Source organism: Sylvia atricapilla, chromosome 13 (assembly GCF_009819655.1).
Source record: "Sylvia atricapilla isolate bSylAtr1 chromosome 13, bSylAtr1.pri, whole genome shotgun sequence".
Classification (NCBI taxonomy): Eukaryota; Metazoa; Chordata; class Aves; order Passeriformes; family Sylviidae; genus Sylvia; species Sylvia atricapilla.
Genome location: NC_089152.1, coordinates 18,341,971 through 18,366,103, shown reverse-complemented (window position 1 = coordinate 18,366,103; position 24,133 = coordinate 18,341,971). Strand labels below are relative to the sequence as shown.

Sequence of the window (24,133 nt, the reverse complement as noted above, 5' to 3'; positions counted from 1 at the left end):
GAGCAGAGCTGGCAGCTGGCACAGGTCTGGGATTTACCTCTTGTGCCCCTGTGGGTGGGTCAGGGGGAGAATCCTCCTCAGAGGGCAGATGGCTGAGCAGGAACATTAACCCTGGCACATCCTGAGCTTCCCAAGGCTGGAAAAGGTCTGGGAATCCCTGGGTGAGGGTGTGCAGCTGCAGCTGCCAGGGCAGGGAGCAGCCGGACCGCTGGGAATTCTGCCCTGCAGCCCTGTCCTGTGTGCCGTGGGTGTCCCCAGGCCGTGTCACTGCCAGTGCTGTGGGTGTCCCCAGGCCGTGTCACTGCCCTGCCATGGGTGTCCCCAGGCCGTGTCACTGCCCTGCCATGGGTGTCCCCAGGCTGTGTCACTGCTGATACTGTGGGTGTCCCCGGGCTGTGTCACTGCCCTGCCATGGGTGTCCCCACGCCGTGTCACTGCCTATGCCATGGGTGTCCCCAGGCTGTGTCACTGTGTCACTGCCCTGCCATGGGTGTCCCCAGGCTGTGTCACTGCCAGTGCCATGGGTGTCCCCAGGCCGTGTCACTGCCCTGCCATGGGTGTCCCCAGGCTGTGTCACTGTATCCCTGCCCATGCCATGGGTGTCCCTAAGCCGTGTCACTGCCCAATTCCACGGGTGTCCTTAAGCCATGTCCCTGCCGATGCTGTGGGTGTCCCCAAGCCGTGTCCCTGCCCATGCCGTGGGTGTCCCCAAGCCGTGTCACTGCCGATGCCATGTCTCTAACTGTGTTTTCTGCCGCGCTGCTTGTTGTGTGTGAGCTCTGTTGTTTTCTGCCGCTCTGTCACTGCGTTTCTGCTGCCCCTCCCTGCAGCCGGGTTTGTCAAGTCGCCCATGTCAGAAAACTAAGCTCACGGGGGACGCCTTTGAACTGTACTGTGATGTGGTTGGGAACCCCACTCCAGAGATCCAGTGGTGGTATGCGGAAGTCAACCGGGCCTGAGGCTTTCAAACAGCTGTGGGATGCGCGTCGGAAGCGCCGTGTCACCATTAACACTGCCTACGGGGCCAATGGGGTGAGTGTGCTGAGAGTAACCCGCCTTACCTTGGAAGACTCTGGGACTTACGAGTGCAGGGCCAGCAACGATCCCAGGAGGAATGACTTGAGGCAAAATCCCTCCATTACGTGGATTCGAGCCCAGGCTACTATAAGCGTCCTGCAGAGTGAGTCCGGCCCCACCCCGGTAGTGGCACCGTAGTGTCTAGAGGCAGTGTGGTGACCCCGCCCCGTGTTGTCCCCACCCTGTGCCACCACCCCGTGCTGTCCTCCCGCCCCGGGGCTGCTCCTCCTCCGCCTGTGGTGCTGACCCTTAGTGTGCCCCCCGTGTCTCTTCTCCTTAGGACCAAAGCACGCGGGAAAACCTCGGGATGTGTGTTAGAGCCCCCGTGTGAGACCAGCCCGCTGTTGGATTTGTGTGTGTTCCCTCCTCCCTTTAGTTTCCTAGGAGGTTTCCAGCCTCCCTGGCTTCTCCACGAGTGCCTTTCTCTTTCATTTCCACCTTCTTCCCAGCTCTAACCGTTTTGTTTTGATTTCTTCTGTTCTCTTGGAATTTCTGGGAATGCTCCTCACCTGGTTTTGGTTACTGCTTCTGGACAAATCCTTCCCTTTCAGTTCCCACGCGACCTTTGGTGTTTGGATTTTGCCATGAAGTCCTGGTGTTTCTTTTCCTTCCTGGCCAGCAGCATGTTCCTAAACAGCTCTCTGATGCAGCAGCACTGAGGAGATGCAGCCACTCCTAATGCAGCCTGTGGGAAGAGGGGGGGGACATCCCCCCCAGTGCTGACCCCAAACCTGAGCTCAGTGACTCCCTGCAGGGTGCAGCTCCTGGCAGCAGCAAAGCCTGAGAGCAGAGGCTCTGCTTGGCCCAGAATTGCTTTTTGTTCTCACTTGTGGCAAGGCTTTCCTGCCTTCACTTGGCTTTTCAGCCCAGGTGCATTTGGGAGTTCATATGGTCACATCGAGTAGAGAAGAATTTCGGGCCAGATGTAAAACGTGCATTTGCCTGAGGAAATGGCTGCTGAGTCACAGGGAGAGGGAATTAAATCTGCAGTGTGCAGGTACAGGAGAACTTGTTCTGGGTGGTTTCTCAGCCTCCTCAGCTGACAGAAGACCAAAGGGTGGTCGTGCTCCTGTGCACCCTGTACAAAAATTACCCTTTAATGCCCTCCTGGGTACAAAACACCAACTCTGTATTTGATTATTAATTTGGGTACCTTGAGAAAATGCCCCCAAAGCTGTCCCAAAGCCTGATGCTGCCGTAGGCACTGCTGGATCAGAGACTTGCCCTCTGGAAATGGACCACGTGCAGAGGTGGATGGTGACTTTGCTGGTGTGGAGTGACTGCAGCAGCACCTGGAGCTGCTCAGCCACAGCCCTCCTGTGTCCTTTGGGCTCCCAAAGGACTGCAATGCTTGCATGGCCTCCAGCAGCAGCTCTGCCCTGCTGGGAATGCTCCTGTCCTGGGACAGAGCTGGAGTGTGTCTGTGGGCAGTGCTGTGTGCCCTGTCCTGGGACAGAGCTGGAGTGTGTCTGTGGGCAGTGCTGTGTGTCCTGCCCTGGGACAGAGCTGGAGTGTGTCTGTGGGCAGTGCTGTGTGTCCTGGGACAGAGCTGGAGTGTGTCTGTGGGCAGTGCTGTGTGTCCTGCCCTGGGACAGAGCTGGAGTGTGTCTGTGGGCAGTGCTGTGTGTCCTGGGACAGAGCTGGAGTGTGTCTGTGGGCAGTGCTGTGTGTCCTGGGACAGAGCTGGAGTGTGTCTGTGGGCAGTGCTGTGTGTCCTGTCCTGGGACAGAGCTGGAGTGTGTCTGTGGGCAGTGCTGTGTGCCCTGCCCTGGGACAGAGCTGGAGTGTAACTGGGGCAGTGCTGTGTGCCCTGGGACAGAGCTGGAGTGTGTCTGTGGGCAGTGCTGTGTGCCCTGTCCTGGGACAGAGCTGGAGTGTGTCTGTGGGCAGTGCTGTGTGTCCTGGGACAGAGCTGGAGTGTGTCTGTGGGCAGTGCTGTGTGCCCTGGGACAGAGCTGGAGTGTGTCTGTGGGCAGTGCTTGGTGCCCTGTCCTGGGACAGAGCTGGAGTGTGTCTGTGGGCAGTGCTGTGTGCCCTGCCCTGGGACAGAGCTGGAGTGTGTCTGTGGGCAGTGCTGTGTGTCCTGGGACAGAGCTGGAGTGTGTCTGTGGGCAGTGCTGTGTGTCCTGTCCTGGGGACAGAGCTGGAGTGTGTCTGTGGGCAGTGCTGTGTGTCCTGGGACAGAGCTGGAGTGTGTCTGTGGGCAGTGCTGTGTGTCCTGGGACAGAGCTGGAGTTGTGTCTGTGGGCAGTGCTGTGTGTCCTGGGACGAGCTGGAGTGTGTCTGTGGGCAGTGCTGTGTGTCCTGGGACAGAGCTGGAGTGTGTCTGTGGGCAGTGCTGTGTGTCCTGGGACAGAGCTGGAGTGTGTCTGTGGGCAGTGCTGTGTGTCCTGCCCTGGGACAGAGCTGGAGTGTGTCTGTGGGCAGTGCTGTGTGTCCTGGGACAGAGCTGGAGTGGTCTGTGGGCAGTGCTGTGTGTCCTGTCCTGGGACAGAGCTGGAGTGTGTCTGTGGGCAGTGCTGTGTGTCCTGGGACAGAGCTGGAGTGTGTCTGTGGGCAGTGCTGTGTGTCCTGGGACAGAGCTGGAGTGTGTCTGTGGGCAGTGCTGTGTGTCCTGCCCTGGGACAGAGCTGGAGTGTGTCTCTGGGCAGTGCTGTGTGTCCTGCCCTGGGACAGAGCTGGAGTGTGTCTGTGGGCAGTGCTGTGTGTCCTGTCCTGGGACAGAGCTGGAGTGTGTCTGTGGGCAGTGCTGTGTGTCCTGTCCTGGGACAGAGCTGGAGTGTGTCTGTGGGCAGTGCTGTGTGTCCTGGGACAGAGCTGGAGTGTGTCTGTGGGCAGTGCTGTGTGTCCTGGGACAGAGCTGGAGTGTGTCTGTGGGCAGTGCTGTGTGCCCTGGGACAGAGCTGGAGTGTGTCTGTGGGCAGTGCTGTGTGTCCTGGACAGAGCTGGAGTGTGTCTGTGGGCAGTGCTGTGTGTCCTGGGACAGAGCTGGAGTGTGTCTGTGGGCAGTGCTGTGTGTCCTGTCCTGGGACAGAGCTGGAGTGTGTCTGTGGGCAGTGCTGTGTGTCCTGCCCTGGGACAGAGCTGGAGTGTGTCTGTGGGCAGTGCTGTGTGCCCTGGGACAGAGCTGGAGTGTGTCTGTGGGCAGTGCTGTGTGTCCTGGGACAGAGCTGGAGTGTGTCTGTGGGCAGTGCTGTGTGTCCTGTCCTGGGACAGAGCTGGAGTGTGTCTGTGGGCAGTGCTGTGTGTCCTGTCCTGGGACAGAGCTGGAGGTGTGTCTGTGGGCAGTGCTGTGTGTCCTGGGACAGAGCTGGAGTGTGTCTGTGGGCAGTGCTGTGTGTCCTGTCCTGGGACAGAGCTGGAGTGTGTCTGTGGGCAGTGCTGTGTGTCCTGGGACAGAGCTGGAGTGTGTCTGTGGGCAGTGCTGTGTGTCCTGGGACAGAGCTGGAGTGTGTCTGTGGGCAGTGCTGTGTGTCCTGCCCTGGGACAGAGCTGGAGTGTGTCTGTGGGCAGTGCTGTGTGTCCTGGACAGAGCTGGAGTGTGTCTGTGGGCAGTGCTGTGTGTCCTGGGACAGAGCTGGAGTGTGTCTGTGGGCAGTGCTGTGTGTCCTGTCCTGGGACAGAGCTGGAGTGTGTCTGTGGGCAGTGCTGTGTGCCCTGCCCTGGGACAGAGCTGGAGTGTGTCTGTGGGCAGTGCTGTGTGCCCTGGGACAGACTCTGGGGACAATTCCCTGCCCGTTTGCAGGGCCAGGCTTTGGGACCAGCTGCTGGGAAGTTGGAAAGGGGCTTTCCCTCCCTCAGGCCCGTGCACTGCGCTGCTCCAGGGACTGAAGTCGGCCTCTCCTGCCCCACATTAACGCCGTTTGTTTGTTCCACTTTACACCTGCTGCTGACCGGGAGCTGTGTGCCGAGCTCCTGCCAAGTGCCTTGTGCTGCCCCGGGGCTCTGCTGTGCCGGGAGGTGTGCACCAAACCCCGAATGCCTTTCTTTCCCCCTGTGCTGGGATCAGCGCCTGCCTGACCCTGCAGGGAAACAGGGACAAGCTTTCCAAGGTGTCCCTGCAAGTGGAGACTCTTCCCTGAGCCTGCCTGGATGGCCTCAGCTGTTCCAGGATGTGCCTGAGCACAGCTTGTCTTGGAAATGGGAATTGTCTGCTCGGCGGAGTTGGAATTTGCAGCTGATGGTGGTGGCTGCTGCCCTGCTGTGACACCTAAGTCTCACAGAGTGCTGGCTCCATCCTGGCCTCTGCAGAGATCAGCTTTGGAAAATCTGGCACCTAGGAACCACCATCTGCCTTCCACCTCATTCCGGATTTGGAACCAGAATTTCACTTACTGGGTTTTTTTTTCTTAGTTGCTTTGCCTGGATTTAACTGTAAAAGCTGAGCTTACATAAAATGGGCACTTCAAGTGATGTGTAGAATGTGATTTTCTAGGTGAGCATCCTCCTTTGGCTGCTGCTGTCCCAGTATTCCAACTGCAGTTTGTCTCCTGCAATTAAATGAGGAGGCTGATCCATCAATTTGCTTTCTTATAACCAAATCAAAGTAACATAAAGGCAGGTGAAGCTGGAAATGAGACTTGCAGCTGCTTTCAGTTTTGCTAAGCTAAACTGAAAAGGTTGCAGGTCAGCCACTGAGTTACTATTTCAGACACACTCCAAAAATATTCCCAGAGCTCTGTCAGTGTTTTTGTGGGAATGCAGATGAGCTCTTTGGGGGTGGAAAAGCACAGAGGGCAGGCCAGGAATGGTGCATGGTATGGAAATAACAATTTTGGGCCCGAAACAGTCCTTGGAAAGATAAAATGCCCAGTGTGGGAGAAATGAGCTTATCAGTGGATGGATGTTTTATCTCCCTGGGCAGTAACCTGAGGATGTGCCATGGGATACAGGGATGTTCCTTCCCTGTGTGGAAAGCTGGGATGGTTCTGACACAATTCTCAGGTTGTGTTTCATACCTGCATTCCAAAGGCTCCGTGGCTCATGAATTTATATCCCAAACTGTTAGCACACGGCAGGGCAGAGTTTCCAGAACGAAGCTCCTTGGATGACTTGCAGAAATCAGGGAGATCTTTGCTGCTTCCTCCTCCTCCTGCACCCAGAGGGGAGGGGAGGAGGGAGCAGCTGGAGCTGCACCTCTGGAATTCCCTGCCCCGCAGTCAGGAATTCATCCCAGGCAGGCCCACAGCAGCACTGGCACACAGGGGCTCTGGGGTGCCCTGCAGCCAAGCTGACACTAAAAACCAATTTTTTTGGGAGACTTAAAGCAAGAATTGTGCCATTTTTGCACTCTGCCATCCTGGGTGAGGTGTTTGTCACAGGATGCTCCAGGCCCATGTGAGGCACAGGCCCTGCAGCAGAAAGGTCTTTTTGCCAAGTTCAGGGAGCAACTTCAGTGGCTGTGCTGAAAGGCAGCCAGCAGCAGCACCTGCAGGAGCTGGGGCAGCGTGCTTCTCAAACAGCAGGACAGTGCCCTCATTGATTTGAACACTTCTGAAAGGCTTTGCCCGAAAAGATGTGAATTTGTGTTGCCAGGTGTGGCTGTGGAGCAGAACAGCCCCAAAGCAGGCAGCAAAGTGCAGAACTCCTGCGCTCAGGCTCGTGCACCGAGGCTGTTTTATTCTTTATAAACATTTGTGCTTGAGGGAACTTCAGACACAAACCAGTTGCAGCTCTGATTTGATCCTTACATTTCATTGCCAGGAGCCTCCTGCCTTCCCCAGCTCCACACACCAGGGACCTCGTGCCTTTGGAAGGGACACAGCAGCCTTTGGGCAGGGCCACACCCAGACTGTTTCTGGAATAAGCCTAAATGTGAGCACTGTTTCTATAGAAAAAGGCTTTGTTTGAAAGCTCAAGGAGAAGAATGAAGGAAGGAGTTTCTGGCGGAGGAAGCGGGGCCTCGTGTGCAGCCCCAGGACTTTGTTACGAGGCGTGCCAGGGGTGGCTGGTGTTGTGTGGCCCTCCGTGGTGCTGAGGGTTCCCCAGTAAAGCACTGAACAATCAAACCCTGACCAGTGAACCCCTTGAACAGTTCTGTCTCCGCAGGCTGCAGCGCGGACGCCGAGGAGCGCGGCCGCAGCGCCGCCCCAGCTGTGTGGTGGTTGTGCCCCCTCGCTGTGTCCCGCAGTGCCATCCCCCGTGTGGTGCCCTCCCCTGCCGCTCCCCTGGGCCCTTTAGAGTAGTGTCACCGTGCCCAGGGGTGGGGCCGTGCTGAGGGCCGTCGCTGTGTTGCAGAGCCGCGGATCAACGCCAGCGAGGACGTGGTGCTGCACATCGCGGGCACGGCGGTGACGCTGCAGTGTAACCTCACCAGCAGCCCCAGCCCCCTGGCCGCCAGCTACTGGGTGAAGAACGGAGAGGAGATCCCGGGCACCAGGAAAGCCTCCAACACCACCGAGTACAGGTCAGTCTCAAAACGCGCCTCTGGGACACCAAACAGAGGTGCTTGGCTCCAGTCAGAAGGCAGCAGACATCAGAAGGTTTATTTACAGTTCATTCAGCCCTTTTATAATGTGCTGCACTAAAAAACCCACATTATTGGTCCATAGGACTCTCTCCCCTTGGACAGTAACATTGACACCTCTGCCGTTGCTCAGTAACATTGGCTCTGTTGTTATGGGAAAGGATATTGTTTACACAAGGCTGTTTTGGGAAAAAGAAAACTGTTGAAGAGTTTCTGGTGAGAAGAGCTAGCTCTTCTCAAGCTCAGAAAGTACCGAGTCTGCAGAGCTCACTCTCTTTGGGAAAATTTATAAAGATGATTAGGGGACAGAAGAAGTGAAATGTATGGTTGGCATTCAGCCAAGGAGCACACCTTAGTAACAGAGGCTCCTTCCTAAAAAGCACCAGCTTGTTGCAGATTCATAAATCCCTGTGTGTTGGATTAGACCCTTTTCTGACCTAGAGATGGGACTGAGAGGTGTTTTAATAACTTTTATTCTCTTTTCAGTCTCATGTGAAGGGTCAGACAATGCAGATGTTACAATCATGCCATCACAATCAGAAGCCAAACTATTTCCTAATTACAATCCATTACAAGCGGGTTTTGGCCTCTCAGCTTTTGCCACCCAATGCTGTTGGTGCCTTAAAGCCAATCATCTAAAATCAGCCCTCGTGGGTGTTGCTACAGTGCACCTTTCACAGTTCTGTTTCTCCAGAGTGTCCAGTCTTATTGCAGGGCCGTCATTTGAATAGTTTCTGGTTTCATTTCTCTCTCAGCAGTGTCTGTCCCTCCCATGGCATTTCTAAGTCAGAGTTTGCACTGAGGTACAGACCCTGTGAGCCTTCTGTCGGGCTTTGAGCATTCTCCACCAATCCATTGCCCACACCCAAGGAGGATTCAAACATTCCTCTTGAGTTTAGATGTTTCTCAGCTCAGTTCCACCCATTTACCTTGGGATCAATCTCCTTCGTGGCCCCAGCCAGCCCCACACTCCCTGATAACAGAGGTTCAATAAACCCCTCCCCTGGAGTCTGTTGTCTATCCAGATAGGGGAATCCAAGAATGTGCAGGGATTTCATGATTGTCTTTATTATTCTTCTGAGTGAACTACAAAAAGCATCTTGCATCACATATTTTCTATTTTAATATTATGTTACAACCTAAGAAATACACATATATAGTCATCACAGCACCATTTCTAGGCCCTGTTAATAGCAGAAATGGAACTATGTTAATACAGCAGAGTCTTCCAATATTATACATACAGCATTCACTTTAATATTGCAAAAATCTAACTTTACAATACGTATCTAAAACAGTTATCAAAATCCTTGCCCCGCCAGATGTTTTTAGCTGGCTAAACAAGGGTTTGATGTGCTCTGAGGGCGTCCAGCACTTCTCAGAATGGCTTAGAATTATTGCCAGATGGCTCCTTGGGTGTGTTTTGTGAAGCAAAAGGTGTTGATAAAAGGGAAAATAACAAATGATACAAACAAAAGCAAAAGCTGTGTGCAGGTGCAGGGAAGCCGTTACCCACAAAGCCCCAAACACCTCTGTGCTCTTTCCCAGGTGATGTTTTAGGAGGGTTATTTGGCTTGTAGAAACCAGCTGCATTTCTGAGGGGCAGCCACAGGGACCAGCAGGTGCCTCTGTCCTGGCACTGAGGCACTCACACTGAAGGAAACACAGAAGTTTCTGGTGCTTCTCCCTTGAAAGTCCTGAGGTGAAACTGAAACTTAATTTTCCTTAGATGGAACCGTCTTGCTGAGGTGTGGAGGGTGCACTGCAACGGTGCCTGGCCTGGCATCACCAGGGGACAGGGACACACCTGGTGGGGCTGGCATCACCCTGGGGACAGGGGACACACCTGGTGGGGCTGGCATCACCAGGGGACAGGGTGATGTTCCCAGAGGGAGGGGCTGTGGGATGATCCCAGGGCCTGGCTGGACTGGTGGGACCCCGTGCAGCTCCCTCGGGGATGCCTTCGCTCACTCTGTGCCCTCTGTGATTTCCTTGGCTGGTTTTTCTTCCCATTCATTTCCTACCCAACTTGCAGCTCCACGTTAAGCCAGGCTGAAGAGCACTTCAGGGATGTTTTAACCCCTGCGGGCAACTTGGTCCCAGCTATTTCCTGTCTCTAGAGTGGCCCTTTTCCCTATTTCACTGGCAGAGGATTAGGGAATATTCCAGGTTTTCCTGGCCTTAGCAAAGCAGCCACTGTGGAACTGTGGGAGTTGGGTTTGATCCTGATAACGATTTGTCCAAGGTTTCCTTTTGTTTTCCCCTTTAGCTCACGCTGAATTACCTGGTTCCTTTTGCAGTTAAAAGCTGAGGCTCATTCCCTTCCCCAGTTCCTGCTGGTCCCTTCCCGGTGCAGTGTTCAGCTCTGAGCTTCAGGGCTCGGCTTCCTTAATGGCCACTTCTCTGGGTGCAGTGGCTGGTGCTCAGGGGCACTGGGAGCTGCACACAATTACCAGGATTAGCCCAGGGAGGGCTGAGGCTGACTCCTCGGGCATCTGGGCTGCATTCTTCCTTCCAAAATCCCTCCGGAAGGGAAGAATTGGGCTTGGCTTCAGTTTTAACTGCTGGGCAAGGAAGGGGTGAAGATGGGAGAGCACAGTTCCTTGTCCCCAGGGATGGGGGGCTGTGAGAGCTCCCAGCAATCCCAGATTGCCATTTTTAAAGTAGATCCTGAATTCCTGAGTGCTCCTGTGCTGCTGCTGGAGTTCAGGCTCTCTCTGCTGTTTGGTTTTACATTGGATCTGCCCCTTAGCTGTGCTTTGGTTACATTTAAATGCAGGAATTCCAGGTTTTCTCAGTGAGGACCCAGGCAAGCAGCATCAGCTGGCTGTGGTTAACAGAGGGTATCTACCTCCTCCATTTATTTATATTTTATATTGGTTCATCTTTTGTATTCTGTTTATTCCCCTTGACTCCCAGGTTCTTGTTTTTTTCAGTCACTTTGTTTTGCTGCACGATGGTTTTTTGGTGCTTGGAGCTGAGAGCTGGGTATTTTATCCTGCAGAAAGCTCCAGAATTCCGGGTTAAACGGCTTCCCTCACCAATCCTGCCTCTTCCAGCACTGGCAGTGGAGCGAGCCTCTGCTGACCCTTCATGCAGCTCCTGTAAAGCCTTGGGCTGTGTCAGTTTGCAGCTCCTGAATGATTGATGGTAACCGGAGCTCAGAGTCACCCCGGGCTCAGCAGCCTGGGGAGAGTCAAACAATTCCACCTTGTCCTTCCTTTCCTCACCTGTGAGCAGTGCCTGGGCGGGTTCACACCGGCGCTGCTCAAAGGGTGATTATTGAACTGTTCTGCCATTGGGAAGCTGCTTATCTGAAATTCATTCACTTTATCACTGGGTGAGTAAATGCTCTCAGCGCCCGGGCTGAAGTGAGCAGCTTTTTCCATGTGTCTGAGCAGTTCCCACGTGTGACTGAGTGATTTTATTGCAGGGTTTGTGCTCGATTAAAAAATAATTAATAAAAAGGGAGCCAAGGAGCCTTTTGGGGGGAGGAAACTGTGCCTCAGGGGGCGCGGGGCTGCCCTGGTCGCTGCAATTAGCAGGTGTTAATTGGGGACTGAGGCGGCTGTGCTGTGCTGTGTGCTGCAGGATCCTGAAGGCCCGAGCAGAGGAGTCGGGGGAGTACCTGTGCGTGTTCGTGTTCTCCGGCTCGCCCGTCGCCAACGCCACCATCGAGGTCAGAGGTACTGCTGCCACCCCTGGGCCCCTGTCCCCTTCCCTGCGCCTGCACAGGGCACTCCCGGGGCTGCCACACAGGGGAGGGGAGGGCTCCTCCTCACACAGAGCCAGGCCTGGGTTAATCGTCACCAATAATGGTGTATCAGCTGAGATTATGACTCTGATTGCAAGGGAGATGCCTTGGGCAGGCCGGCCTGGGACAGGGACTGGGCAGAGCTGGAGAACAGAGCAGAGATTGGCTGAAAGGGCTTTAGGGCACACCTTGGGCAGGACAGGCCTGGCCACGGCTACACCCAGGGTGGACTAAGAATGGTCACAAAACAGACCCAAATGGTCACAAAATGGACAAACGGCCACGGGGTCTCACACTTTTATAAGTTTTGGTCCATTTGCACATTGGGGTTGAATTGTCCCATCCCAGCTCCAGGCTGTGAGGGTCCCATCCTGCTTGTCCCTCCCTCCAGCCCACCCTTGGTTGTGCTTTGGGGCTGAAAGTTGTCCTTGGTGTGGCAGCAGGAGAAGGATTTGTTTTGTGTCCCTGCTGTGTGCAGAGCTGAGTGACACTGACTGTGAGCTCAGAGCTGCACCCCTGGGCACCACAGAACCTGAAACACAGGAGACATTAACCTTCAGTCACCACACATTGAGGGAAAGAGCTCACAGAGATGGGAACACAGCCAGGGCATTTGTGGACACTAAAACATCTCTGTGTCTTGGGCACCCCCTGGCATCCCTAGGAGCCCGAAGTGAGGAATGAAAGCTGCAAAATGGGCAAGGTTTGGCAGGAGTGTTGCTGTAGGTGAAGCACAGAGCAGTGCTGGTGGCAGGTTGGGGAATTCCCAGTGATGGGGACCACAGGGTGCAGGGAATGCTGAGTTGGGGGATCTGTGGTGCATGGGCAGGCCTTGGGCTCCAGATGGGAGGATCCATAATCTGTGGGACGTGGAATTCCACCACCCTGTGCCTCTGAGGAGCTTGGCTGGGTGTTCAGGGTACACAGGTGGAGGGGTTTAATTTTCCTTCTTTTCCTTTTCTGGGGTTTTTTTCTTCCATTCTGCCCTTTTGCTCTAATTGCTAAATCCCCTGGTGCTATCCTAATTAAAATGTAAAGTTCCTGCTGCCTCCTCTGGGCTTCTTTAGGTGACAAACCACTCCTAGAGAGGGGAAATGTAATTTGGGGAGTGGAGCAAGTCCTCTGCCAGCTCTGCTGGACTCTGCAAGGCCCCTGGGGAGTGTTTGCCCCAGGGCTTGGCTGCTGCTCTGCCAGGCAGGGCCACCAGGAGAGCTTGGCAGGGAGGTGGGAAGAAAAGCCACTATCTGTCACTGAAGGGCAAGGACAACTAATCCTACTCACTTCCCACCGGGAATTTGCACCTAAATACTCCTCAGATGCTGTTCCTGGGAAACTGGGGATAATAAATTGGGATTGCACGTGAAGCAGATGTGAGGGGCAGTGACCCCCGTCTGGGCTTGCACATCTGTAATGTCATATTTACCTGCACGGGAGGTGTTGGTGCTCCAGCAATTACACACAGATCTCACTGCTGATTGTGATTGTGGTGCAGCTCTCGCTGCTGATGCACAGGGAAAGGAGGGTGCTGAATGCTCCAAAAAATAGGCATTTTCTGACAGCTCGTGAACAGCTTCCCCAGAGCCCGTGGCAGAGGCAGCCCAGGGCACGCAGGGTCACCTCCCTCGGTGTGCTGCTGCCTCCCGAGTCCCTCCAGTGTCCCTGGAGCAGTCCTGGGGCACCCTGGACAGTGGGAGGTGTCCCTGCCCATGGAAAAGGGTGGCTCTGGATGGGCTTTAAGGACCTTTCAACCCAAACCATTTCAGGATTCTGCCAGACTCTGGTGCCAAACACAATCATCAGACTTTACTTCTGCCTTACACTGATTCTTGCAGTACACGGCAGCAGAAACATCGATCTGCTCTCACATTTTCTCTTCAAAAATGTAAACCTTACTGCAAAGGGGTAGATTTGGTCAAGGGAAAAAGTGGAAGAGCATGAAAGTGCTGAGATGTCCCTGGAGGGAACAGTGGGAAGTGTCCCTGCACACGGCAGGGGTGGCACTGGATGGGCCTTAGGTGCCTTCCCCCAAACCACTGTGGGATGGCAGAGGAATCCCGAGGGCAGAGGTGTAATAGCAGCTGTGAATCGCGGGGTTTAAGGGCAGTGTCTGATGCCTTTCTGGGAATCCAGCCCAGGGCTCCCCTCAGGCAGCTGTGGCTGAAGTTCTGGGGGAGCTGCTCAGCCCCCCGAGGCCTGGGGGTGCTGTGTGGGGGCTGGCAGCAGGGGCTGGGCACACGCTGCGTTCAGGGCCTCAGAGCAGGGGTCTGCTGTCCCCTTCTCCTTGGCACTGCAGGCTGGGCTGCCCGGGGCTGGTCCTGGTGGGGCAGTGCTGCTGGAGCTGCCAGGCCTGCCCAGGGCACCCCCTCCTGCCCCAGGAGGGGAGCTTTGATTGCTGCAGTGCTGCTGTTGGGAGCTCTGGGGGATGAAGAGAAACCCAGAGGATGAAATGCAGCCCTGGAGAACTCTGCAGTGCTCCTGCTCTTACCGGGAGCTTGGGAGGAGGGGGAGAAGAAACAGGTGCTGGAAAGACATTTTAATTCCCCTTCCTGGGAGGCCTTTGTGCCCTTGCCTCATTTAGGGATTCTTCCAGCTCGCTTTGCACTTTCCGGGCAGTTTCTCTGGGGCAGAGCCTGCTCCTTGACTCCTGGCTGTCTCAGGAAACCTCTGCTCCTTTCTACCAGAAAGGGGTTCACTTGGACACCCTTTGAGCCCAGCTGCATCTTGGAGCGATCCACAAAAATCCTCTCACATTTCCCCTTCTCCTGGTGCCCTCAGGATCTTCAGGCTCCAGGGGAGACAGGGATTGGAATCATAACCAGATAAAACCTTCCAGAGCCTCTGTTCAGGTCACCCCTCAGACATCCCAGTTTTCAGGGCAGGAATATTTTTAGGTGCTTTGCCCTTGCTTTAATTTTGTCTCTTAATGGGAAACTTGAAGGTAACTGGGCCATGGTTTGGAGGTGTTACACATTTAAATTTCCCTCTCCTTTTCAGTAGTGACAGTGAAGAGCTTGTGAGGGCTGAACACCTCCTGTGCATGAGGAAATGGATTTTCCTGGCTGTGTGAGCCCCAGGCCCTTCAGAAAGTTGCTGCACACCGAGTTCTGTGCCTGTTGGGAGCTGGGAGCACTGGAGCCCCATGGTCACCCTGCCACAAACCCCCTTTCTCCTGTGTTTCGGTTTAAAACTATCAAAACAGTGCTGCTCAGAATTCCTCTCATGTGTGCATAAATGTCTATTTATTTTGCCTTTTCTTTGGTAGCAGTTAGCCCTGCTTCCTTTTGCTCCTCATGAGGTGTTTCCAGCCCCACCTTCAGGCTTTTTCCTGCTCATCTGCAGGAATTCAAACCTCCCTTGCCAGGGCATTCTCCTGGTGTGAGCAGAGAGGGGACTCAGAGAGCTGAAATCCAAAACCTGCCTCACCCTGGGCTTGGGCTGGCACTGGAGCAATCCCGGCCTGAAAGGCTTCCCAGGAAAAACCTGCTGGAGCTGGGACTGCAGGGATGTGGGGCCAGCAGGACACGGTTCCCTGCACTGTTTAAAAGAGAAAAAGGCTGGCTTTGTGTCTGGGTGGCAGCAGCGAGCCCTGCAACAGCAGCAGTGCACAGAGCTCCCAGGGAGCTCCAGGAATAGCCCTGTCCAGCAGGGCCAGGGAGGGGCAGAGGTATTCTGGGCACTGCTGCTCTGCTGGGATCAGCCCTGGCATCACTGCTGGGAGCTGGCCTCTCCTTCCAGCAATGTCACTGTGTCCCCCTGGAGCTGGAGGGAAGGTGTCCCAGAAAGCTCCTCTCCCTCTCCCCTCCCTTCCCGTTTTCCCTGACACAGACTGGAAGCTCCCTTAGCTCCAGGTGTTCTGCCCCTTGCAGGCACAGGAGTGTGGGATCCCCTGGCAGCCGGGGAATCTTCCCAGCTTCCTTCAGCTCCTTTTTCTACCAGACCAGGGGATGGTTTGGATCTGGTGCCTTCATTCAGGTCAGGTTTTTTGTCTCTCAAAGTATTTTTATGTCTGATGTGGAAAGATGCATTTTGGGTGTCAGTTTTCTTAATCACCCCCTTGGCTTTGTTCTTGGCCTGTTCATGGCTGTGCTCGGCATCATCTGAGTTAATGAGTTGGCAGCTGGCTGAGCTTCATCCTTTGGTCAGGACTGCTGCAAAGCCCAGGGCTGTGCTGGGAATGCTGTTGGAATTTCCATGGGCCCTTGGAGAGCACCTCTGGCCTCTCCTGGAGTGCCTTTGCAGGTGAACACACACCAGCAGGGGCCGAAGCCCAGGTTTTCCTACAGCCATGGATTTCCTCTGGTTCAGAATCTCACTTTGATAACATTGTCACTGTCCAGAAAGAATCTGAGGCACGGGATGGTGCTTCCTGCATCAAACCCCCTTTGACACAGGACAGTACCAAGCACATGAGCTTGCCAGAAGATTGTGCTGTAATTTTGGGAAGAGCAGGCCCAGCTGCTGTCTGGTGGCACGAGAGGTTTTGTTCCCTTTGAGCAGAGCTGTGAAATTCCCTTCATTATCTCAGCTTGCAGCTGGAATTGCTCCCCGTGTGCAGGGAAGTCTCTGGTAGGAAATTCCCGTTTCCTGGAGCAGCAGGGCTGCCTTGGATGGATTAACAGCTCAGAGCTGCCATCACACAGCCAGCCACGTGTGCTGGAATTAGCAGCTGCGGCTTTAAAGGTGGGCCCTGCAGCCTGGGGCCATCTGCTGGGCCAGGGGTCAGCCCAGGCACTGCCCTGAGCCAGCCCGAGCTCAGCGAGGGTTTGGGGCTGCTCTAGGGTCACACAGACAGGAGCACGGGGTTTGGGGCTGCTCTAGGGTCACACTGACAGGAGCACAGGGTGTAGGGCTGCTCTAGGGTCACACAGACAGGAGCACGGGGTTTGGGGCTGCTCTAGGGTCACACAGACAGGAGCACAGGGTTTGGGGCTGCTCTAGGGTCACACAGACAGGAGCACGGGGTTTGGGGCTGCTCTAGGGTCACACAGACAGGAGCACGGGGTTTGGGGCTGCTCTAGGGTCACACTGACAGGAGCACAGGGTGTAGGGCTGCTCTAGGGTCACACAGACAGGAGCACAGGGTTTGGGGCTGCTCTAGGGTCACACAGACAGGAGCACAGGGTTTGGGGCTGCTCTAGGGTCACACAGACAGGAGCACGGGGTTTGGGGCTGCTCTAGGGTCACACAGACAGGAGCACGGGGTGTGGGGCTGCTCTAGGGTCACACAGACAGGAGCACGGGGTTTGGGGCTGCTCTAGGGTCACACAGACAGGAGCACAGGGTTTGGGGCTGCTCTAGGGTCACACAGACAGGAGCACGGGGTGTAGGGCTGCTCTAGGGTCACACAGACAGGAGCACGGGGTTTGGGGCTGCTCTAGGGTCACACAGACAGGAGCACGGGGTTTGGGGCTGCTCTAGGGTCACACAGACAGGAGCACAGGGTTTGGGGCTGCTCTAGGGTCACACAGACAGGAGCACGGGGTGTTGGGCTGCTCTAGGGTCACACAGACAGGAGCACGGGGTTTGGGGCTGCTCTAGGGTCACACAGACAGGAGCACGGGGTTTGGGGCTGCTCTAGGGTCACACAGACAGGAGCACGGGGTTTGGGGCTGCTCTAGGGTCACACAGACAGGAGCACGGGGTTTGGGGCTGCTCTAGGGTCACACAGACAGGAGCACGGGGTGTAGGGCTGCTCTAGGGTCACACAGACAGGAGCACGGGGTGTAGGGCTGCTCTAGGGTCACACAGACAGGAGCACGGGGTTTGGGGCTGCTCTAGGGTCACACAGACAGGAGCACAGGGTTTGGGGCTGCTCTAGGGTCACACAGACAGGAGCACGGGGTTTGGGGCTGCTCTAGGGTCACACAGACAGGGACAAAGGGTGTAGGGCTGCTCTAGGGTCACACTGACAGGAGCACGGGGTTTGGGGCTGCTCTAGGGTCACACTGACAGGAGCACAGGGTTTGGGGCTGCTCTAGGGTCACACAGACAGGAGCACGGGGTTTGGGGCTGCTCTAGGGTCACACAGACAGGAGCATGGGGTTTGGGGCTGCTCTAGGGTCACACAGACAGGAGCACAGGGTTTGGGGCTGCTCTAGGGTCACACACAAACCGGGTTTAGGGTTGCCCTGAGAGACACACACAAACACAGCTCTTCCATGACATTTCTTGCTGTGGGAAAGCATGGCTTCCGTGGAGTGCGGAGGCCTGTGAAGGAGAGGAGTGAAGGAAGCCTGTTTGCACTGACCAGCTGCTCTGTTGTCTCGCAGCCACTCCTGACATCACTGGGCACAAGAGGAGTGAGAACAAAAACGAGGGGCAGGAGGCCCTGATGTACTGCAAGTCCGTGGGCTTCCCCCACCCCGAGTGGGTGTGGCGCAAGAAGGTCAATGGGGTGTTTGAGGTAAGGAACGGGGTCACGGTGTCTCTGCTGCCCAGACCCCCAGAGAGGGAGGACAGCAGCACCCTGGGCTTAGGGGTGGGCTGTTAAAGGGGCTTTGTCACTTCCCAAAGTGCAGTCCCTCCAAAGTGTCAGTGAAGGTGGGTATTGTCAGCAGGGTGGGTGACCATCAAATTGATACTGATATTACTGGAATGTGAAAAAAGTTGCTCACTGCATTGCTGGGCAAAGAACTTACCCTGAAAGCCATTTTCTGGGATTTGCTACAGACTGCAAGATCTGAGTTATGAAACATGATTTAAAACCACACTGGGTTATAAATTCCTCCAAGTTTTACTGGTTGAGCTCACAAGACTTAATATGAGGAGGTGGCAGTGATCCCTGTTAGAACTTGAGTGATCTGTTTGTTCCGTGTAGCCAGTGATGTAGTGAGCAGGAAAATGTGACCAGCAGTGGGAATAGCAGAGAGGAGCTGGGAATTTCTAACCTGCCCTGTTGCTGCGTGAGCTGCCAGCGAGGGAGAATTGGAGGGATGGAGCCAAAACGTGGAGGACATAGCAGGATGGGATGAGCGTGGGCTGAAGGTTTTAAGGAGTGAGCGCTGGCAGTGATCAGGCCCCGGAGTGCAGGGTTCCCTTTGTGGTGTTTTGGTGGTGTTTGGAGAGAGGGCTCCTCCCTCAAATCTCCACAGAGGCCCCAGAACTTAACGCTGTCGCCGTTTCCCACCCGTGTCCCTTTGCCAGGACATCAACAACTCCTCGGGCAGGTTCTTCATTTCCAACAAAGAGAACTACACCGAGCTGAGCATCACGAACCTGCAGATCAACGAGGACCCCGGCGAGTACCAGTGCAACGCCACCAACCCGGTGGGCTCGGTGTCGGTGACCACCATCCTGCGCGTGCGCAGCCACCTGGCCCCGCTGTGGCCCTTTCTGGGCATCCTGGCCGAGATCGTCATCCTGGTGGTCATCATCGTCATCTACGAGAAGCGGAAGCGGCCGGACGAGGTCCCCGACGGTAAGTGCGCCCAGCGCCGCCTGTGACGGAGCGCGGCCGCGGCGGCTGCCTGCTGGAGGAGCGCGGCCACGACCAGCAGCAGCCCAGCCTGTCCCTCTCCAGTCCTCCGGCCTCTCTCCTCTCTTCCCTCCGAACGTGAAGCCCAGGAGGGCGCAGCGCCCAGGGCTGGTCTCAGACCGTGGGTGGGAGGGGGTCTGTGGGTGTTGTTGAAGCTTTGCCGCATGAGGGGTGGAGCGCTGCCATCTCCCTCCTGAGAAGCGCTGTCCAGCCCACCCGGGGAGTGTGGGCAGCACCCTCAGCCCTGGGGCCATCCCCTCCTCCCCACGGGGCAGGGGCTCCGAGGGAACATTGCACTCCAGCTAAGGAATCATTGCACTTCAAGGGATTGGGGCTGCAAAGGTGCTTCAAAACTGAAACGTGTCCAGGGTTCAGACATGGGGGGAGGGCTCTTACTCTGCCGTGTAGCTAAATCTGTAGTTAAGGAATGCTCTGGAACCTGTATCTCATTGTAGCCACTGGTTAGATTTTATAAAAATAGGGCTTATTATCAGGTTTGATGGTAGCAATAATTAATTAATTAATCTGTGTTTGGTACATACAACTAGTAGTAACTTTTATCTATGAGCTTCTCCTGCACACCTTCCCCTGTGCACAGCTGGGGAAAGGGGCAGTGTGACGCTGACTATTTGCAAGCTGCGTGCTGAGAAGCAGCCTTTAATGTGCTGCTAGCACCGTACTCCAGCGGGTAAAACCTCTGCAAGGACTCCTTGGGAGAGGAGGAATGTCATGGTGTTGTAGGAACACGATGGATCCAAGCAGGGGCGGAGTGCTGGAGTGATCCTCAGCACCATCCTGGGCTGGCCAAGCCTTTCCCAGTGAGAGCTGCTTCCCAGGGCAGCTGGGGGTGGCTGTGGGGCTGCAGGGGCGCCTGGGCCCTCACAGGGCAGGACAGCAGAGGTGTGAGACAGTGATGTGTCTGTGGGCTGGGCACAGCCACCTTCATGGATCCACAGTGAGGGGAGGAGCTCCTGGAACACAGCGAGTGGAATAACAAATAATGGGAGAAGGGCCGAGTGGGATCAGAACTGGCTGAAGTAGTGCATCCCTAGAGGAAACCAGCTTTGGTTGTAAGCCTTGAGTAGCACTTACTAACTGCTTACAGAGCATGTGTGGGGGCTGCTCTGGGGGTGGAGCCCCCAGTTGAACCGTAGTGCATGTTCTGTGCATCACTAACAGCTTCCAGTGCCCTCAGCGTGGCCTCAGGGACCTCTACCAGCCCAGAAAACTCGGAACAGACAATTGTCACTTTCCCTTGCACGTACCCACCTCCACAGCAGGGATTACAGTTCCCCACGTTTGGAATTTTCATTGGATGAAGTTTCACAAGGACCAAGACAAGGTCCTGGGAATTGGCTACACAAATATCCCCTGCAAGCAGCTCCAAATGGACCGACTCCATCAGGAACTGGATTTGGTGTGACCAGATGAGAGCACAGCCCCCGTGGTGGTGCAGGGAGCTCACACTGGAGGTGAAGAGTTCACTGCCTCTTTCCAAGGCAGGAGTTTTCCTGGCTGGTACCCGAGGGATGCAGGCTCATCATCCCCCTGGAGCTGTCCAGAATGATGAGCCCAGGAGCTGAGGTTACTCCAGTGCTCACTGGGGCTGCTGTTTCGAAGGCAGAGCCCTGGAGAGTGACACGAGGCACCTCCACAGGGGTCAGATGTTCTGCCTGTCCCCTCTCCTGGAGGAAGAACCCTTGCTCAGTGTGACAGTCTGTAGCTGTGGATGAGGTTTGCCTGGCTGAGGGACACAATCAGCAGCACTCCTCGAGTCCCACATCCCTTGGATAGTTGTGCATTTTCCATCCTGGGATCGAGGCTTTCTGTGCTGCCCTGGTGGGGAACGCCCCGGGAGCAGGGCACGTGCAAATGCACCCGTGGGACATCACCAGGAGCCTCCTGATTCCCACGTGTGCATGTTTGACTTGGGTTATCCTGAATGTGATTCTTTCCAAGACATGGTTATGAAATGCCAAAGTTAATGCTGGAATGCAGCGGCGTGCTCGGCATTTGGAATTTCAGCTCCCCCTTCCAGAGTCCCACCTCTGGCCTCCAGTGCTGCAGGGAGCCGGGGAGGGAAGGGCAGGGAGCTGTGGCTGAGGCACTTGTTACCCACAGCACCAGCCAGGATCTCTCTGCTGGCTTTTCCACTGCGGTGTCAGCGGGACGTGCTCAGCTTTAGGGCTGTGCTCATGGCAGAGCTCCACAGGAGGTGGTGCTACAGCACCCACTGAGCTCTTGCTGCCCTTCCTGCTGGGATGGGAATGTTGGACCTCTCCAAATTGAGATCACCCCATCTTCCCAGAGTGGAGTAACTCTGGAATGGCCTTCCCAGTGCCCAGTTTCTGTGATGTGTGTGTCAGCCCAGATCCCACAGCAGGTGTGAGGGTGGATGGTCCCTGTGGATCTGTGCCCAGGGGTCGTTACCCCTTGGCTGGGCACTTCCTCCTGCTGGGGGATGCCTCTGGCTGCAGATCCCTGTAGAGATCCCGAGGGTTGGACCCGTGGTGTCCCCCCACTCTGCAGGTGCCACACAGCCACCTCAGGGTGCCACTGTTCCTCAGGAGTCCTCTGATGTTCTGGCCACCATCGGGCCTGAGGAGAGGAGTGCACAGATAACTGGAAATGTGGCTCATTTACACCATTTCTAAGAATGATTTTTAAAATTTGGAGACAACCAATGCTGCTAAATGTGGCCCCTTCCTGTGCTCAGGAAAATCCAAGGCTTTTGGAGCAGAAGAGCTGTTAATGAGCTCACCCTGGCTCCTGACTGGGGCCGTGCAGGGTGTGCTGCTGGTTTTGGATCCTGCTGGGAGCTGCAAGTGCCCGTGGTGAGCTCTCACCTTGTGCTGTGCCCAGGTGATACTTTAGGGCTGGCTCAGTTAAACCTACACAAATGACAGTCTTTGGGTCAGCTCCTCTCAGGTGAGACCAGTCTGGTGTGAGCACAAGTGCCCAGTTAGTCCTGGCTGATGTGACTGGTGGGACAGAAGCATTCTCTGGGTGAGAGGATCCTCAGGTGTCTGGACTTCTTCCCCAGCACTTGGGAACCCTGCCTGGCCAGCCCAAAGAAACAATTGAATGAATCCCCTCTCCCTCTGATCTCCATGTTCTGCAGGCTTCAAATGCCCTGGCTCAGCGTGCCCATGGCTTCATCCCTGGGAGGCTTGGGGAGGGTGCTGGACTCCTGGGTACACTTGGAGCAGTTCCATGTCCCCAGAACACTCTGCAATGTAAAGGTGTTCCCTCTGCTGGAAGCGCTGCCATGCTGGAAGAAGAGCAGGGGCCCTCCTTTAACTTTGGCATTTCCTGACTGCAGGGCTGGGTTTTGCATGGACCTCGCTTTGTGTGTCCGGTGAGCTGCTTGGTGTGCCTCAGGCCAGGGCTGCTCAGGAGCTCCTTTGCTGATGCTTCCTCCTTCTCAGAACTCTGATTTGGGAGTTGATTCTTTTTCCTGCTGCTGGAGAGCAGGAAAAGGAACATTGCCCCCATGAAATGCCTGTTCCCACCAAAACAGCGGGGTGCTCGGCACAGGGTTTGCTGCGGAGCCTGTGGATGAGGGCTGCTCCCAGCACATCCAGCTGTGTGCTGGAAGGAGGAAGGGAGGGCACTGCCGCTTCAATTCCTGCATCCTTTCGGAACCTGAGTTCTGACTTGCCTTACACCTGGTAAGGCAGCGTCCAGCTCGTTCCCTGTTCTCCCCAGGGAGCAGCCAGGGGCCGGCAGACCCAGAGGGGGCCAGTAGATGCAGAGGGGCCGGCCCCACGTGCAGCGTCCGTGGCTTTGAGCTGCATGAGCGTGGCATGCCCTGGCACGAGGCTGCATGCCCGGCGGGAGGCGGTGCCAGCAGGGAATGCCTCTGAGCTGCCCTGGAGGAGGGAGAAGGGAATGGCTTTGTTCCTCTGGTGGAGCTCCAGCTGCTTGGTTTCCATAGACAGTGATCAGCCAGCACCACCTGAGTGTAGGTTCCTAAAGTGAGCGGGCTTTCTGCTGGTGTTGGATCAAATAGTCTATAATCAGCACAGCCCTGGGTTTAAGGGTGTCTGCTGGGGTAAGTAGAAAGTAAAAACCCCTTGGCTCCATTCCCCATAGGAGTGGCAGAGGTTTTTACTTGTAAATCCGTAGTCATGGTCTCGAGTCCGAAGCTGTGAGGTGACTGGGTTATAACGTCCCTTTTCATTCTTCCCCTCTCATCCCTCAGCCTAATCCAAAGACCTCCCATAAATGTGTTTCTTCTGGCTCTGCAGAAGCTCCATCCAAATCCCCACGTTCTTTCTAACCCTCTTTTGCTTTTTTCTTGACTTTCCCTGTTCCTGCTATTACTGTAAGTAATTGAAAGAAACCAACTGTTTTTACTGCAACCATTTACCTTTTCTAACCCGTGATTTTGGTGGGTTTTTTTTTTCCCTTTTATGCACATTTTTCTCTCCCACACTTTAAATTCGTCAGGGTGAGCAGATTGTGAAGCAGGTACATAGTGAGGCCATAGCCATCAGCTGTTCCTAGCAGCATCATTGTATCCCAGTGGGAAGGGACCATAACACAGGACCCTGAGCTGTCACAGGCTCTGGCTGCTCCTTCAGAGCAGTAAGCTGTCCCTGGATCCCAGGAAATGTCCCAGGCGCGGTTGGACATCGGGGCTTGGAGCAGCCTGGCGTAGTGGGAGGTGTCCCTGCCCATGGCAGGGGGTGGCACTGGATGGGCTTTGAGGTCCCTTCCAACCCAAACCAGTTTGGGATGGATTCTCTGCAGGTTTTAAAGCATGAGCTGAGATGTAGAATCCCTTCAGAAGCAAAAATGGGAATCTTAGTGCTGGAAGAACCTGCTAGTGTTTCATTTTTAACTTCCACCAGTCACAAGATGCTACCGAGGATTAATTTGATGCTAAAAATAAACCCTGTAGCTTTCCAAAGGCGGTGAAAGAAACTGAGTGACATGTAAAATGCCTTGTAAATTAAGGCTGAAAGTGGGGGGAGAGCACACCAAACACATTCCCATACAAGTGGAGGAGCTAAGGGAGATCTGCTTGTCATCATCTTCCAGTTTTAATTCCCAGATATTTTTGCCTGCAGGGATTGATTACACATGTTAAAGACAAGCAGCAGTTCCCCCATTTTGGTTCCGAACTGCGCGGTTTTGGGAGCCCACGGAGCAGGCCATTCCATAGCCGCAGGAAAGGCCTGGCTCGGGGGGTTATTGCTGTGTCCTGTGACCAGGGGGGTTTTGGAGCCTGCAGATGCCCAGAGCCAGCAGAGATCCTGCAGGAGGAGGGGCTCGGCGTGGTCGCTCCTGGCAGCGTCTGGGGAGCGCTAGGGGACGTCCCCATGTCCTAAGTGTTACTGACTGTTCTAGAGCAGGG

General features: G+C 55.3%; 1 protein-coding gene across 2 annotated transcripts in view; it reads left to right on the top strand.

The window, feature by feature from the left end:
* NPTN (neuroplastin) overlaps nucleotides 1–24,133 on the top strand; it is a 43,848-nt gene that overhangs the window by 15,649 nt on the left and 4,066 nt on the right. For both annotated transcript variants that reach the window (XM_066328716.1, XM_066328715.1), the window contains exons 2-5: nucleotides 7,315–7,483; nucleotides 11,135–11,229; nucleotides 17,567–17,700; nucleotides 18,441–18,714. In XM_066328716.1, coding sequence (XP_066184813.1) covers nucleotides 7,315–7,483; nucleotides 11,135–11,229; nucleotides 17,567–17,700; nucleotides 18,441–18,714 — 672 coding nt within the window. The remainder of the gene's footprint in view (nucleotides 1–7,314; nucleotides 7,484–11,134; nucleotides 11,230–17,566; nucleotides 17,701–18,440; nucleotides 18,715–24,133) is intronic.